At 36.7% G+C, this 19052-nt stretch overlaps 1 protein-coding gene across 1 annotated transcript in view; it reads left to right on the top strand.

Annotated features, from left to right (window-relative positions):
- Window positions 1-3221: 3221 nt before the first annotated feature.
- zeb1a (zinc finger E-box binding homeobox 1a) overlaps window positions 3222-19052 on the top strand; it is a 39366-nt gene continuing 23535 nt past the window's right edge. Inside the window, 1 exon segment of the mRNA XM_056480231.1 lies at window positions 3222-3301. Coding sequence (XP_056336206.1) covers window positions 3244-3301 — 58 coding nt within the window. The 5' untranslated portion in view covers window positions 3222-3243.

Genomic DNA, 19052 nt, shown 5'->3' with positions numbered 1-19052 from the left:
GACTTAGAATGTCACTTCCCTGTTTTATAGTGATTTGATCTGGACCTTGATATTGTTTTGAAATGAGTTTTTCTCCTCTAAGGGCTTATTATGCGGTCTGTCGCCATCTTGTGGATGGACAACCTCAAATGTCTTTGCTCTGCGCAATGACAGGCTGATGCATGCTGACGTGCTGTATCTCAGAAATGATAAATATTTAAAATAGGCACTATCCTTTAAATAAACTGCATACATGCAATCTAAACAACTACATTCTCACCTAAAAAGCCTCAAAAGGTGGTACTGGTGGGAGGCGTGCATTAGCGTCCCACCAGTGACAATATACAGCCACATCACACTGCTACGAGTGAGATATTGCGTTTATACAACAGTTCGAGGGCATAATTGTGTATATAAAAAAGAAAATCAAACTTTAGAGCTAGTGTTTGAATGATTGATTCTCTAGCGTAATGTCTAAAGTGATGACAAAACAGGTAATTTTGCTCACATTTAAATATTATAAGGCTAAACAGCATGAAATGCTACCAGTCTACAGAGTTATCTCCCTACAGTATTACAATCTATTTCAGTCTACAGTATTTCTCTTTAGCAATCAAGAGAGACCGACTTAGAAAGTCACTTACCAGTTTTATAATGATTTGATCAGCTGTAGTTTAAAATTACGCTGGGTTATTCCTCCTCTAAGGGCTTATTATGTGGTCTCTGTCGCCATCTTGTGGACGGACAACATCAACCTTCTTTGGTCTACTTAATGACAGGCTAATGGCCGCCTGAAAATACTTAAAAATACTTAATAAGAAAAGTAGTTTGTATAGACAATTATATTGTAAATACATTGTGTGTTATTGCTAAATTGTGAGTAAAGACCTTTAATAAAAACGTGTATTGTATATTATTTTTTGTTCTGTTTCTAATAGAGAAAATCTGCTAGAATAAGTTCAGTGAACTTGAAAATGTGAGTTAATATATTTAAACTAAACTTGGCAAGTTCTGTTAACTTGATAACGTAAGTTAACCTATTAAAACTAAACTTTGCAGTCCAGTTAACTTGAAATAAGTAGTTGGGTCAATTATTTAACTCTGTCAACTAAACATTTTAAGTTCAGAAAACTTAAAGAATTAAGTCAATACAACTGAGTCAAAGCAACAAGATGACTTAACTAAGTTAAGTTGAGTGAACAAATCATTTTTTTCCAGTGTATAACTTTAACTGTGGCGGCGCAGTAGGAAGTGCTGTCGTCTCACAGCAAGAAGGTTGCTGGTTCGAGCCTCTGCTGGGTCGGTTGGCATTTCTGTGTGGAGTTTGCATGTTCTCCCTGCGTTCGTGTGGGTGTTCTTCGGGTGCTCCGGTTTCCCCCTACAGTCCAAAGACATGCAGTACAGGTGAATTGGGTAGACTAAATTGTCTGTAGCGTATGAATGAGTGTGTATGGATGTCTCCCAGAGATGGGTTGCAGCTGGAAGGGAATCCACTGCGTGAAAAACATATGCTGGATAAGTTGGCGGTTCATTCCGCTGTGGCGACCCCAGATTAATAAAGGGACTAAGCCGAAAAGTAAATGAATGAATGAACTTTAACTGTTAAAGTAATTAGTAACTAGTTAATTGGTTTTAGTTATTAGTAACTAATAAAGTTATGGCAAATAATAATCTTAACTTTTCTGATTTTGATTGAAATGCAATAATGTGCTCCTTTTGTAAAGCTGCTTTGAAATAATAATTATTGTGAAAAGCGCTATACACCAGAATTGAATTTATAAGGGTTAGCCATGAATAAACTTGCTATGCTTGCTGGATACAATAGCTTTAACACTTGATAGCTGTACCTAATAGAAGCTATTAAAAACACTGATTTATATTATATGAATTGAATAATGCGGACTAATTCTGAATATTTAAAAAATCTTTTACCTGATTTATTTCAGAGCTGGGGAGAGGATAACCGAAGTGAATGTTACTTTATATTATAATTTCAGAAGTCTGTCGAAATGAAGTTAGTTAGTATTTTTTTATTATTAAACATAGAATACAAAATCTCGTAGAGGTAACAACATAGTAACAAATCGTCTACAAAACATTCAGCATTAAACCTCGGGGGGTTAATATTACTGGGTTTTGCCCAGTGTGTGTGTGATTTGTTTGTAGAGTTCTGACAATTTGAGACACGCTTTTAGAAAATGTGTGTTAACTATTGGGAAAAACTGTGTGGTGAGCGGTAAGCGATCATTTGGCCAGCAGAGAGCAGCAGAGCCCACTTTACGATTAAACTCTCAACTGTTACCTTCATGATTAAAGTTGTTTATTTAAAGAATGTTTTTAGAGAAAGTGACAACTAACAAATGCGATTTGTTGTGAATACATTTGATATTTTTTCAATACTTTTGTTTTGTAGTATTGCTAGGGGATTTTACGTAGCTACAATACATGTTAACCACTTGACCAAGTGACGGTAGTGAAAAGGAAATGTCCAACTTAAACTGGTGTAAATGTTTAATGCTTTGGAGAAAAAAATCCTATTAAGTTAAAAAATGTTGAGATTTTGTTTGGGCAAAGTATACAAATTGTTTATTTTTAGTGATTTTTTTTTTCATTCACTATCATGTTTATTTGTTTGTTTGTCACACATGGCAAGTACAGTTCTAGTTTTCAACATGATAATACGCCAACATCAAAAGAAAAGTGAAAGAAAATAACTTGAGGTGTGTGTGTGTGTGTGTGTGTGTGTGTGTGTGTGTGTGTGTGTTCACTCTGAGTGAGTTTTAAAATAGATTCTGACATTTATTAAAGTGAAACACCTTAACACATAAACTGTACATGTTTTAAATATGATAAGACTGATAACAAGACACACATAAAGCTTCACTGTCGCTGAAATTATTATAACTTGTATTAGTTTGAAAGAGTGAAAATACGTCAGCAAACTTCCAAGCCTGTCGGGGGCGCTGCCGAAATGACAACAACCCCCTTTTCCCCAGTAAAAAAGTATCTTAAAGGTCTTTTTCTCAACTAACTTGTTAATAAACATCTATATAGCGTTTGCAGAAAGTTACCTCAGATGTGAAGGAAGTGTGCGGCGGTCGACAGAGGGTGGGGCGGCGAGGAGAGGTGTGTTCGCGCTGCATGCAAAGGTTATGTCGTAAAGCAGAATGTCGTAAACCAGGTGCAGAGTGGGGCCTGGTTTGGGGAGGGGGGCACAGAGGGGGCTCAATCCGCGAGGAAGCGTTTAGACACAGTGCAAAAATCATGGCGGATGGCCCCAGGTGCCAGCGCAGAAAACAGAGACTGCCACGACGCAACAATGGTGAGTCCCACAGGCTGAAAACAGCAGAAAAGTGTTTTTAATTTCGCTCCGGATGTTTTTTTCCGCTTTTGGACTACTTTATAGTGGACTTGTGGAGGAAGGGTAGGGCAGGGCTGTCCCAGTGTACTGCACCGTTATACCTGAGTCTGCCCGGACCGTTATACGGAAGGACGCACGTCTCGGGTGCTTTAAACCGCTTCAAATCAAGACTTTCTTCAGAAGAGTTTGAGTTTATTAGAAACTTGAATCAAACAGGGCTGCACTATTGCAGAACTAGAGTATAGATGCTGCTTTTAAAGCTGACACTTTTATTGCACAAATGACTCCATAGGGCTTCTTGACAGTTGTTGTCGCCATCATGTAGTTCTTAAAGGGAGTTCACACCAAAATTCGGTTTTCATGCTTTAAACCTTTGTTATGTTCAGCAAAATAAAAGCCTTAGTAAAGATTTTATTTTAAAAAAAGTTAATTTTCATTTTCTGTGTTAAAATTATTTTCATACAAGTTAATATTTTGCAATTCCGACACTTTTAATTGTTATTACGGGTTTATTACAATTGTGACTTTTATTCTGGGCATTGCTCACAACTCAGATTTAAAAAAAAAAAAAAAGTCAAAGAGGAAGAAAATAATTCTGAGAAAGACTTGAAACTTATTAATATTATTATTCAAGAACTAAAAAAAGTATATATTTGGGTGAACTTTCCCTTTAAGGAAGTCCAGTGTTAAATATTAAAAATCATAGTGTGTGCGAGCAACTTTTGCTGAATGTTTTTCCCTTCATTTTTTTAAGTTCTATATAATGATTATAATTTATAATATTATAAAAACTTTCACTTTAAATACATGTGTTATTATTACTCTTGAAATATGATTTACAGATGCCTATAACTTTATTACTATCACATTAATGAACATTTACTTCACTCTCATTCTTATCTTAACATCCAAGGCTGCACTGAGTGGATGCTGACTTCTGGTCGCTTTCTCTTTAAGCAATCTTTCCGGTAATCCGGTGATATGGTCCGCCGTTCAGTTAAAAGCACCGTGCTACCTTTTCCTGTGCGTGCGTGTGACAACGAGCGCGGATCTGCTCGCGACGTAACACGCTCAGGAGCCGTCAACGTGTTTACCTGAACGGTGAGGAGACAACGGAGAGAGCCAATGTCCTCATTTACCGTTCATCGCACTCCTCGCGTGTCCAGAGCAGTGATTGCCCCGACGGTGGAAGCGAAGCGGTGCGGGAAACGCGGTGTGCCGGAGCGAAGCGCGAGAGAGGCGGCCAGCACACGCCACGGCAAATGGCAACTTGTGCAGGTAGAGGGAAGATGGCTTTTGATTGCGGGTGTTTCATGTCGAGTATACCGTTCACAGAGATGACCGACTACCTGTTTTATTGCGCTTTCATCCTCCGTTAAGTGATATTTAGCAGTGCGCTCGCTGCTAGAAGCGCAGATGGGTTTGTTTATGTTTCGATTTTCACACAAGAGTCCAGTTTGAGCGGCTGTAAAGTGGTTTAGAAAGAGTGACTGTAGTGCATAAGGTGGTTGATAAAGGTGCTTTCCGTCGTTAGGAGTCAAACAGGTCGTTTTTTTCCGTAAGGTATTTGTGTAATGGCGGTGTGGACCGTTATTTGCTGCAGTGAGGGCGGGGCGGCTGCTCTCCTATGTCGGAGAGGAGCCAGGTAGGATAGGTGACGAAACACCTACATAGGTGCTTTCATTGATGATTCTTTGTGATTTTGCTATTTAGGATTGTGTATTAGCGTGATATAAGGTGTTTTCATGAGGTTAATAATCTAAATTATACATTTGTTTGAAACAAAGATAGTCTATTCTGGTCTAAAGAGGCGCTCATTCACTACATCTGTTGTCATTTCCGAGGTGAGTTCTGAGTTTTTATTTCTCCGTTTAAACGTGATTGGTTTGGGTCGTTTTCTGCGATGTGAATGTTAAATGTTATAATAATACACCGTGAATAATGTTATTTTTTGGCGCGGAAGGATGTATTGTGTGATGAAGGCTGGTGTGTCGTCAGCGCTAGGAGGAGCGCAGTGGTGCTGCTGTGACTTTTATTTTCATTCTCCGGGCTGCTGGTTCTCGCGCTTGACATGTTCACCAGACCTTACTATTTTAGGGCGTTACTGCGCGGAAATGAGGTCACACGGTGGTCCACTCGAAGCTCGTTTTCATTGGTTCACAGTTACCCAGGCTCATGTTTCAAGAGAAATGTCAGCGCGAGTACAGTAGCATCAGATATGATGCACGTCTCTGTGTGCGCGCGCGCGCTTGTGTTTGTTTTAGGATCATCAGTCCTGTAGAATGTGTGAGTGAAGGCTGATAAGAAGCACATGGCATTACAAGTCTCCACTGTGCATAAGTTTACATGCAAGTGATACAGAAAATGCCAGTTGTTGCAGAGATTTCTTTAGTAACCGGAAGTATGTATCAGATGAAAACATGACATTAAGACTGTGCTATGAAAAAGGGCACTGCTTTTTTTCTTGCTCTTTTGTTCTGACCCTTTCCGTCAACCTTTGACCTATGGAGTCACACATGTTAGCAGTGCCGGCATGTAGGGGAAGGGCCCCAGGCGATAAAAAAAAATTGGTCCCACTGGTGTAAAAACAGCAAGAAGAAAGCGCAAAAAAAAAAAAAAATTTATTATTTAAGTGTATAAACTTTTATTAACAAACACATTTAACTTATAATAAATATATTTACTCAGATTTAAACTAATAAGTTTGCAAGTATTGCAAAGTATTACAAATGAAAGCGCAAGTCTGTTGTAAAAACAAATTGTACATAAAACAAACTAAATAAAAGAAAATACACATAAATAAAAAATTAATGAAGAAGGGCACAGATTGGACAAGACACAGGATCTTCAGGAACTATTTTGATGAAAGAAAATATGTTAATTGTGCTTCCATTGTGGTAAACAATCTTTGAACACATAATTAATTGATTATTTAATGAAGCATGTGAAAAATGTGATTATGGGCAAAGTTGCATTTATTAAAGCAAGTCCTAATACTACACTACTTAATAGATCATCATGCATAGCAGAACATACCTTTACTCTGAGCTTGCTTTTCTTTCTCTGCTTTTCTTTTCAACCTTTTTTCAGCTGTGAAAAGATGCTGTTTGGACACTATTTCATTTCAAATTAAAATTAATTTAAGATCGATTAATAATAGCAACAACACTTGTGACATTATATTAACAATAGCAACAAGACTTGTGACATTATATTCTTAAGACTTTAAGACGCTTTTTCGGGTTTATATCGTACATGAGCAATTTGGAGAGGTATGTGGAATCTGTGTAAGAATATGTTACGTCATTAGTTCACCCAGTAGCCGATTGCGGGCGGCGTTATTCAAAATAGAGTGTAGTGCTGCTGGGTACATTTCTAATATTTTCTGCTTTTATTCATACTGTTGTTGTGTATTTGTTATCATTTTCAGCTATTTGTCATGTATGAATTATACAAAGCTATTCTTTTAATGAAATGTTGAAGTATTTGTTTTCTCAATAATTGTGAATTGTAATGCGTTTATTAGGGTTTGTGCATTGCGCAATGTGCATTATTAATGAATTATAGGTAAGTGCCTGTCCTCAGTAAATATACAAGAGCAGTGTTCGTGGGGCCCTCCAAAAAACAAGGGTCCTAGGTGACTGCCTATATTGCCTGTTAGACGGGCCGGCACTGCATGTTAGCATTTATCTTTTCTCTCAGGTCACCCTTATTATACTGTTCTTTCACTATTGTCGCACATATTCCTTATTGTTTTGCAATCATACATTTTTCATACTTTATATCTATATCTATATATCTATCTATATTTACATTTACATTGTCATTTAGCAGACGCTTTTATCCAAATCTATCTATCTATCTATCTATCTATCTATCTATCTATCTATCTATCTATCTATCTATCTATCTATCTATCTATCTATCTATCTATCTATCTATCTATCTATCTATCTGTGTATGTATGTATGTATGTATGTGTGTGTGTATAAACATTATTTATAGACATATTTTATTAGTATATTATAGTTTTAAAATCATTTAATTGTGCGTGTTAAAATTGTTTATTGTTTATTTATTTATTATTAACAACACTAAAAATATAATTGAGAATTGATATCACTATCTAATGCATCTAATTATTGTCAGGTAAGGTTAATTCTGTTCAAAACAATACAGAAAAGGCTTTAAATGTCGATTTGCATTTATAACACTTAAGTATATTGTAATGCGTGTGTTGTAAAGGTATGGTGTGAATCACATAAGCAAAGACAAAATGAAAACCTGCAGCACAGCAGTCTTCTCACACTTCCCTGTTGATGGAAAAGGGATATGAGGGCATTAAAGAGCTTTTCAAATTTCTCTCGGCGTTTGTGGGGGGGCTTGTGACTGCTGGGCATCCCTTTTTGCATGCTAATCTCTCCCAGGGGTTTGCCGCCTCTTTGTGTGGAGGGGGGAAAGTTTCTCAGGGTTAAGAGGAGAGCTTTTTGTCTTTTTTTTAAGGTGGGGGAGGGTTGGAAGGGACATGTGTTTTGTATGATCGAACGAAGCAGAAATATGTTGGTGAATGAATTTACACGCAAGAGAGAAAGAATGCACACCGGTAGATGGTGCAATGCGTTTAATTAGTCTCCTGTGACTTGTACTGTGTGTGTACTTGAGGGCTCTTATTAACCAAAAAAGCAGGGAGAAACAGACGTCTCGGGTGACCAGTGCTCCCAAGTTATTCTAAATTGATAATGTCCCAGCATACACACAAACAAACTACACTTGTAGCATTACAAGACATAGTGATTCTCTCAGGCTCTCTTTCTATGATTGTGTGTGTGCATATTTTATATATAGCAGGTAAAATAACTATTGAATGTACTGAATACCAGAATTTAACCGGATAAATTTATTTCTAAAGCACTTGACATGAAATTGACACAGATTTTGGTAAAAACCCAAATGTTGGTACTGTTTGATAATATACAAATAAAATAAAATAGACTAGTAGTTATGCTTAATAACAATGAAATGACACAGGGAGAAAGTACTGAAATACTGAGATGTATTGAACACTATGTAGTTAGTTTTTTGTGACCGTTTCAAGATGCATGTATTGCTCAGGTGTGATTTTTTTTTTATTTCCCAGACTTCAGTAGAGTCTTCAAACCTTGATTGTTCTGTGGGTGCCTTCTGTGAACTCTGACCTTTAGTTTTTTTCTATTGGATTCAGGTCAGGTGATTGGCTGGGCCATTCTAGAAGCTTTGTTTTATTTTTTCTGAAACCAGTTGAGAGTTTTCTTGGCTGTGTTTGGGATCAGTGAGTACGTTTACATGGACACCAATAATTCGATTTTAATGTGATTAAGACAATACTCTGTTTAAGAGTCTACCATTTAAACAGCAATTTTTGATTAATTTAATCAGATTAAGGTTATAATCGAACAAAAGAGAAATCAAATTAAGACATGTATAATATGCAGATTTTAGTGGCATTATTGAAGTGCAGTACAGACATGTAAACACTGCAATCAAACTATTACCGTCACGTAGGACTTTTCGCCACTTTTTGTGACAGGATAGTCCACACACACACGTGCGCGCACGCACGGTTTGACACTCTTTGCACCTACTAAGTCAGTGCAGACCACAGACACCTGCATCATGAAATGCTGAGTTTTTTTTTCTTCCATTCAGCATGAACTTCCATTAAAACAACACTTCCAGCAGTTCATATTTGCATCCAATATCTTGTTTGTCACGGGGGGCATGCATGAAATCCAGAATGAAAGTGAAAGTGCCAAACTGCAGTTAAAGTTGAATTTAAGAAGGTCGCTGCAAGAAGGTCGCTGGTTCGAGCCTCGGCTGGGTCAGTTGGCGTTTCTGTGTGGAGTTTGCATGTTCTCCCTGCATTCGCGTGGGTTTTCCCCGGGTGCTCCGGTTTCCCCCACAGTCCAAAGACATCCAGTACAGGTGGCATGGGTAGGCTAAATTGTCACTTGACAATTTTGTTCGCTTTGACTCGTTGGATGGAAATGCTGCTTTATTCGCATGTCTTTTATTCGATATTCCAGATTTGCGCATAAAGTGCAGTACAGACATGTAAACCTCTTAATCAAACTATTATCGTTGTGTAGGATTTTCGCCGCATTTTGCAACAGGATAGTCTATACAAAAACGACTGTTTGAGACTATTCTCTCCTACTACAGTCAAGGACCACAGACACCTGCATTGTGAAATGCTGCGTTTTTGCCCTCCATACGACGTGCGGTGTCACATTCCAATAAAGCAACACTCTTTCAGCAGTTCATACTCGCATCCAATGTCTCATTTGTCACAGGGGGCATGCATGAAATGTTCCTGAATGAAAGTAAAAATGCCAAACTGCAGTTAGAGTTGACAAAATAAAAAACGAACACCCGAAATTACATTAAACTCCAGAGAAAATCTGGATAGCGTGCTGATGCAATGATATGAATTGAATAATGTGCTAAAACATTTAAAACAGGATCATGAAAGGAACATTCAAAACGCAACTGTAAACGCCTTAGTCATATTATTGTCTTATTCAGATTATAGCAAATGATTTCATTACTGACGTCCATGTAAACGTAGTCATTGTCTTGCTGAAATGTCCACCCTGATTTCATCTCCATCATCTGATAAAGGATGTGTTGTGATTGAAGCAGCTAATATTTATTTACACTGACATCTGACTAACTACTGTGAGATTTCAGCTGCTGCCTGGGCTTTTCCATGGCTTTTTACACCTTCCTTTCTTCATGTGTTCAATACTTCCCTTTGTCATTTCATTTAATTACACAATTGCAACACCTTTCCTGTTGTTTTGTTTTCTTCTTCAGCTGTTCTGTTGTAGATTTGCTGCTGTGCTTTGGATCATTGTCTTGTTCATGACCCAATTTTGACTAAGCTTTAGCTGTGGGATGGGAATTGTTTTCACTCACTCTCTCACACACACACACACACACACACACACCTCAAGGCTTCAGATAGGGCTGCACGATTCTGGCTAAAATGAGAATTTTTTTGCTTAAAATGAAGATCTCGATTTTCTGACGATTCTGTAGATGTAAAGGATAATATGAGTAAGCTATTATTGTTGTTATTTCCTAAACATGTGGTAAAAAAACACTAATAATATTAGGTGTATGTGTAGGTCTGTTATTGGTTAAAAGGCTACATCTTGTATAGACTTGGAATGATGGACTTGAGAGTAAAGTGATGACATCAGAATGCAATTATTAATAATTCTAAAGCTGAATTATTACGTTTGAGACTTCTGTTGTTTACGTTTATTATGTTTATGTTTGCCTGCAATCTGTCATTGAAAACATTGTTTATAAACATTTGTTCACTGGTAAAAAGAGACATTTGTCATTATCAGATTCTAACATTATATTTAATGTTATAGAGTAGTTCTCTTCCACAACACTCTGGGTTCCCGCACAACTCCAAGACAATCACTGAACAATACACAAAAACTGAACGTTATTTACAACTTTATAACCTGGTAATCACAGCCAATGCAGGTTCTGTTCACTAAAGTAGACATCATTGACTGGAGCGCATTCTCTCTGTGGTAAACAAAGCTCACGGTCAGCTCACGAGAGATTTCGCGGCCACGAATACGGCATTACATGAAGACAGAAATGACATTTTTGGGTGAATTATACCTTATAAATACAGTATGCTGAGCACATTGCTGAGCAAATAAAACACACAAACACACACACACACATATATATATATTATATATAAACAATTTGAAGACTTGTGCGACCGCCTTTATGCTTCTCTCTTTAAGCTTAATATAATCAGCTGAATCGTAGAGTTGCTGGATTAAGATCGTGTAGGGGGTCGAATCAAGATCACAATTTTTTCGAATAATCGTGCATCGCTAGATCTAGACCAAAAAAACCGCCCAAAATTTCAGCTGATGTTTAGTTCAGGCATTTGTTTAGCTGTGCCCTGCATATTTTTGTTAATGCTATATGTTGTTGTTCATCAGTGAATATATTCGTATGAGCCATATCACACGAGTAGCACTGGGTAAAGTCTAGATCGGATACACGGCCTGCCGCAAGTGCCATATGCACATCAGTATAGCAGCAGTTTTTTATGACACTGTTTAGGGTTTATGACGCTGTTTTGGGTTGAGGCTTTGGGTGGGGGTAGACGTTAAAAAATACAATTTATTGGGTAATTTAATAGATAGCACAAATAATAATAGTGTTTTTACATTACTGTGACAGTTGGGTTTAGGGTTGGGGTGGAGGTAGATGTTAATAAAATACAATTAATGGGAAATTTCATAAATAATTCTCGTTAACTTCTGGCCGCAACCAGCTCTGATCTAGCAACAACCATAGCACTGCGATATGTCTGTATCAGCACTGCTTTGATCCATTCATAGGCTTGAGCTTTTATTCTACTTTTTTCTCCTTAGTATCAGCATAGGGCACACATTCGCAAGATCTGTGCACTAATACAGGGATTCTCAACCAGTGGGCCGCGTTGCCCACTAGTGGGCCTCAGTGATCCTGCAGGTGGGCCGCGAGATTAAAATTAATTCTCAATATTATACTATAATATTTGGATTGCATTATAATATGCTATATTAAAATGATCGGAGTAATCCGCTTTCTTCTGTTCTCTGGTTGATTACTTTAAACTCGGCACAAAAACAGCCTCATGATTGCGTCTGCAACCAGCACACGCATGTCTGTTCATTCACAAACTATGCGTGAAGTGTCTCTTTGTGTATTTTTGTGTGAACTATTTATTATATCCACATAGATGTCCAAATTAATGTCCTGTGAGTGTTTTATAACGAATGCGCGCCCATACAGGAGGATCTAGCGAGGCTCAATGGTGTTTCTGCCATAGAATGTAAAATAAACTTGAATATGAGCTTCAGACACACTCTGGAGCTGTTCAACGTTTCTGTCAGCGATCTCCCTATAATGTCCAGCTATCAACTCAACCGCTATAAGATCGACAAGTTTCAACATGTTTTAGGTGTTTTACTCTATTTTACATTTGTCTGTATATTTTTGAATAGTAGATATTTAACAGTAGATATATGCAGTCTGTCCAATTTTAAGATTAATCTGGTCTTCTGCAATCTCCCTGTTGACCTGTGGCTCTCTTTGAATCGGTGTATGTTTTAAATAAAATAAAATTATACATAATATAGTTTTACTTTTATATATAATTAAATTTAAATTAAATTATATTTTTTTTATAAAATGCTGATAATAGAAAATAATAAAAGGCACAACAAATATATAATATTTATTTGTTAATATAATATAATATAATATAATATAATATAATATAATATAATATAATATAATATAATATAATATAATATAATACATTATTTGTTAATAAATAAAGGTTTAAATGAGCATTTCATACAAACATTTTAGAGAAAATATCAAACAGGTGGGGCTTAAAAAATCGATCGGAGAAAGAAGTCGGCCCCGCAGTGAAAAAGGTTGAGAACCCCTGCACAAATATATACCCTAGGTGCCTATGTAACTTTCTCTATTTGAAATGAATCACAGAGACGTCCTATGTAACATATGCCAGGAGCAAAATAAAGTGGAACATACACAGACTGCATGCCACTGAATAGTCGCAGACTCGCAAGTAAATCTCAGAAATAATCAAAACTAATGTTCAAATAGGCACTACCTTTATAAATAAACCGCATATTTGCAGTCGAAACAAATACATTCTTGCCTAAAAAAAGTCTCAAAAATACATTATGTTGTCCAACAGCAACAGTATGTGTTAAACCAGTGTTTCTCAACCATGTTCTTGGAGGACCACCAACACTGGAAGTTTTGGATGTCTCCTTTGTCTGTCACACCCTTTACAGGTCTTTCAGTCTCTGCCAATGAGCTGATGAGCTGAATCAGGTGTGTTTGGTTAAGAGAGATGGAAATTTGCAGAGCTGGTGGTCCTCCAGGTACATGGTTGAGAAATGCTGTATTAAACTGTAGTGAGTTTAATCCATTGCTTGGCACTCCCTGTGGGCAGAGTTATACATTTCCCAAAACTAATCAAGAATTTAGGGTTTGTTTATATTAAGGATCGATCAATGTACCATTGTCAAAAGTTTATGTATTCTCTATACATCTATTTATTAGGTTTTAGTTGCTAATCCCTTAAAATATCAGGGTGTTCCTATTTTAAACTCTCGTCTCTTACATGATGTCAGCATCTGTGTGTATGTGTGTGCGCGCATGGTGGCAGGTGCACTCTATAACAAGCCAAATCACCTCATCCCAGGAAATGTCACATGAAATGGAGGTTGCCTTGGTGACCTGATTGTGTTGATTATGAGGTCACACCGGAGCAGCTCTACCTGCCAACACGCTCCGCTTCTCAGGTGGCGTGCTAAAACACACTCATAAAATCAGAACAAGTGTGTGTATGCCTTTTAATGTGCACCCTAATACAAAAACATTATTTACTCACCCTCGTGTCATGTGAAGCCAGTGTGACTGTCTAAAATCTGTGGAAGACAAAAGGAGAAGATGAAAAGAGAATTTTTCAGGCTGCTTGTTTTCATATAAGCATACAGAAATCAAAATGGCAGATTTATGACTGATAAGAATGCATATGTACATGTTTATAATAAAAGACATATAATAAGGACATATTTAATTAATTTTTTACTATATTATATCTGTAATTGTACTTTTTGTATTAATATTATCTGTTAGGCACCTAGGGTCTGAGAGTAACACAATTTCAATTCTCTGTATGTCCTGTACATGTGGTTGAATTGACAATAACGCAGACTTTGACTTTGATAATCTCTTCTTTACACTCAGCACTCATCAACAAGGGCATCCATTGTTTTTGCAATTTCTCCTATTGTGTTGTCATTGTGCAATTTCTATTCTGACTATAAAAACAGTAGCCTAGTTCTGTGCTTGTAGTCAAAATGTATAGTTCAAGAACAATTAAAATCATGTTTGTGAGCTACACATACATTATACTGCTTTATTATGATATACAGACGCAGCTCTTCTGGTAATATTTGCATCAACTGACTGGTACACATACCCAACAATATACTCGCTTTACCACCAAACACAAACCACAGTATGGCTAGTATGAACCACTTTTAGGTTAAAGGTGCTGTATGTAAGTTTTTGACTTTTCTAAAGCATAAAAATACCATCATATGTTTGCAGATATTTAGGAAACATGCCAAGTGAGCATTCTTGTTTATCTGAAAAACAATGCTGAAGTCAGATATTCTGCTTTGAAAATGTGCGTTTCGTGTCGGAATGCTGTCTTTGTTTTGGTAATTTTAACCTGGCCACTGCCAGTATAGCCAATTTAATTTCAGCACCCAGGGTTGCCTTGGTGGAAAACAGCATATTTCATTCATTCAATCAGGAAAGCTCTCAAAGCATGGCATGACCGAAATGTGACCTCTGGTGGACAGTAGCAGCCTCCAAAATGAGTCGCAGATTCAGAGCTCCACATGAGATTATTAATTAGCAAATAATATAAATATTACAAGCTTAAACATTATGTGAGCAGGTTATATTGAAGCCTCGTGTCCTAACAACACACTACATGACGAGATTTGTAGTGATAAGCAATTGGGCTGTTTGCACCAGATGAAACACGACACGAATTTACACTCACTCACGAAATGGTATGGTTTATAATCTAATCAATACATATTAAACCTCTTTAACATTATTAAATGTAGATGCTGAATCATGGATATGTGTTGGTTGAGTCACAGTTCTTCAATTTCTAACGGTTTATTTTATTTTCAAGATCTGAGGTGAACTATCGGGTGCTGCTTTCAGTAGTATGGCAATAAATGTCATGTAAAATGGCATTCAAACTCGCATTGTTAGCATTTAACACTGAATAAAGCACATGAGGTGCACCTAAGGTGATCATTGTCAGTTTTCTGCTCAGCTGCAAGAAATAGAAGCCTTTTCTAATATATTAATTAGAGGAGTTGGTTGGAACAAAAAACTCATTTTAATATGGAGAATATTCTGCTGTTGCTTTTATATAGAACATAACTTAAACCAGCCTTTAGACTCGATTGTCAGACTCGATCCTGTTGGTCAATCAGGCAACCTACACTTGTGTTCGTTTTTGATCCAGAAATGCAATACCTACTTCAACCACCGGGTGTCAAACTTACGTACTCCACGTTTAAGTGCGTCATGGGTAGGGTAAATAAAAAAAGACATTGAGCTATTCTGATGACCTTAAAAGTTAAGGCAGACTACAAAATGTCAGTCTTGTTTTTTGTATATATGAAACCCACCATAATTCAGAGATAATCACAGAGCTTCGTTCCTTAAAACAAGATGATTAATTTTGATAAACTGAAATGTATTACTATCGGAAATAACAGCATCTCAGATTACCTCACGTCTGCTGTATAGTTGTGCAGAAGAAAAAATGTTTCTTCATTTCCAAAATGGGATTTTGAATGAGTTTTACATCTGTGTTGTAAAAAGCCATAGCCTAATCTCTGCTTTGGCTTGGACAGGTAAAATGACTCCGGACAGGTTATTTCAAGGAACTGAAACCTTTAAACAGGAACTTTTGCATAATCAGATCACTTTTACAGCATGTCCTGTTGACATCCTCTGTTTCTACCATAAGGATCTGAACGAGCTCCTTAGACAACAAACATGTTTAAACCTGAACACACCAGAAACACAAATTTGACACATGTACATCTGGAAGTGTTCTTCATATCCCAACATGTGCGTACAAGCACACACATGTCAAATATGAGCTTTCCATATGCTTGTTCACATTCAAAAGGCATTTGAAAACTAGAGCAATTGCAGGGATTTTCCTGCATGGAGATATTTATATTTAGCAAGAATTATCACCTCCGTCTTTTGACAAAAATCAGGCAGGCAGGCAGGCAGTCACGGCTACCATAATACTCAAGCCCTGGTCATGTACATTTGAAGTCAGAATTATTAGCCCCCCTTTGAATTTCTTTTTTTAATATTTCCCAAATGATTTTTAACAGAGCAAAGAAACTTTTACAGTATGTCTAATAATATTTTTTCTTCTGGAGAAAGTCTTATTTGTTTTATTTTGGCTAGAATAAAAGCAGTTTTAAATTTTTTAAAAACCATTTTAAGCTCAATATTATTAGCCCAATATTATAAGCCCCTTTATATATTTTTTTTCGATAGTCTACAGAACAAACCATCATTATACAATAACTTGCCTAATTACCCTAACCTGCCTAGTTAACCTAATTAACCCAGTTAAGCCTTTAAATGTCACTTTAAGCTGTATAGAAGTGTCTTGAAAAATATCTAGTCAAATGTTATTTACTGTCAACATGGCAAAGATAAAATAAATCAGTTATTATAAATTAATTATTAAAACTATTATGTTTAGAAATGTGTTGAAGAAATCTTCTCTCCGTTAAACAGAAAATGGGGAAAAAATAAACAGGGGGGCTAATAATCAGGTGGGCTAATATCTCTGAGTTCAACTGTATCTAATTCCATTTAATGTCAGCCTTAATGTTTGACTTGATAAGATTACAACAATGCAAAATGTCTTTGTTTCAAGTAGCAAAAATGTCATAATCAGGAAACCACCTACACCTCATTTTGAGACAGGAAAAACCCTGGGATTTAAAGTTAGGGGGAATCAATAAATCACATGCTGTAACATCAATGCATCTGCACTAACTTAATATAAAAACACTGCTTATCCTTCTTTATATTCATGTCTCTGATGATGTCACCTTTTCTGGGCTGTAGGAAACTGATCTATATTTAGCTAAATGTCACTTCCTGTCTTGATGGCACATATCCTACCTTTTATTTAATGCATGTATGTGCATATTTTGTGCAGAAACTGATTACCAAGCCATAGCCACTTGAATAAATTTAACAAGTGGCCTATTACAGGCATTTTCCAGGCCTAGAAAAGTTTTGGAAAAACAGAAAAACCCACAAAGTTTTGGAAAAGTCATAGAAAACAGATATCTGTATACTTGAATATAGGTTATTTACTTCTTTTCTGTCCTTGGCATATCACATACTCTCACATTATGAATGCAGTGTAAGCATTATCTAAATCATTTTACATTAATTTAAATTGAAACTAAATAGATTGTTGTGTGTTTTACGATATGCTGTAATAAATTTGAACATGCATTGTTTTACTTTTACTACGCATATGTAGACATTGCATGAAACATTAGGGGCCCTATCATACACCCGGCGCAATATGGCGCAAGACGTGACACAAAAGTTATTTGCTAGTTTCAGCTCGATGCAAGTGTCATTTTGACGTTTTGCACCAAGTTGTTTAAATAACAAATGCATTCGCGCTCATATGTGCGCCTAGAGGCGTTCTGGTCTAAAAAAGGAGGTGTGTTAAGGCGCATTGCTGGCACGTTGCTATTTAGAGAAACTGAAATAGACTGAGAGCAGGTCTAAAGTCCAGCGCATGGTGCGTGGTAGTTGTATGCCTTGCTTACACATTAATTAATACACACAGGATGTACAGCAATACACAAATATCTTTATAAATGAAAAAGGAATTAAAGGATGAAAATATTACAAAAAATATTACTTTCTACATAATTATAAAAACCGCTGACTTCATGCCTTCTTCATCTCGGGAGTCTTTTAACAGTTTATTCATGACAATTTGCTTTTGTATAATGTTATTATTAGTAGTAGTAGTATTTATTATATGCATATTTATATTTGCTTTATTAAAAACAAGCTTAGATTTGTCCACCTGTCAGGTTTTGGACCATATGGGGCATGTGTATTTGGATAAAACTCAAAACATTAAAAAGTGCGTTTTTTTTTACCACACTTCGTAATTATTGTTCATTTATTAGTTTGCTGGAAATTAGAACTGAATTTAGAAATAGTTTTGAAACAAATCTTCGCGCTTAACAAACAAAATTAAATATATAGGCTAATAGATGTCTGTGCGTACAACACGTTTACTTATCCACGAAAGAGAGTGAAAATAAAGAATGAGGAGGCTCATTCTCGTGCTGCAGATGGTCTGTTTAACTGTTTTCTCGCTAGTGCGCTCAGTTTTTTCACTTATAATGTCTGCCATATAAATAGCAAATGCACCATGGTGCGACGCAACTGACTCTTAAAGGGAATGAGAGATGATTGGTTTATTCTCAAAACAGACTTATAACTCATTAAGAGAATAAGCTCAACCCTGTTAGACCATGCTCCGCGGCGCAAAGCGGATTTTTCCCTCCTTAAAATGGCAAAAGTGGATTCTGACACGTCCTTAATGCTTTTGCGCCCTGCGCTTTGGACTTCGCACCTAGATCGTTAAAATAGATGAAAATGTACTTGAAAGTCTTGGAAAAATCATGGAAAAGTCATGGAATTTTAGTAGTAAAAAAAGTGTATGAACCAGGGGTGGGCAAACTCAGTCCTGGAGGGCCGGTGTCCTGCACAGTTTAGCTCCAACTCTGATCAAACACACCTGCTTATAGATTTCTAGTGATCTTGAAGACACTGATTAGCATGTTCAGGTGTGTTTGATTAGTGTTAGAGATAAACTCTGCAGGACACCGGCCCTCCAGGACCGAGTTTGCCCACCCCTGGTATGAACCCTGCTGTTAGCAAACAAACAGGTGCTTTATCAGTACCAAAACAGACAAAGAGCTTAATT

This window comes from Danio aesculapii, chromosome 2, assembly GCF_903798145.1.
Source record: "Danio aesculapii chromosome 2, fDanAes4.1, whole genome shotgun sequence".
Lineage (NCBI taxonomy): Eukaryota > Metazoa > Chordata > Actinopteri > Cypriniformes > Danionidae > Danio > Danio aesculapii.
The sequence above is the reverse complement of the archived record's forward strand: the minus strand, read 5'-3'. Positions and strand labels throughout refer to the sequence as shown.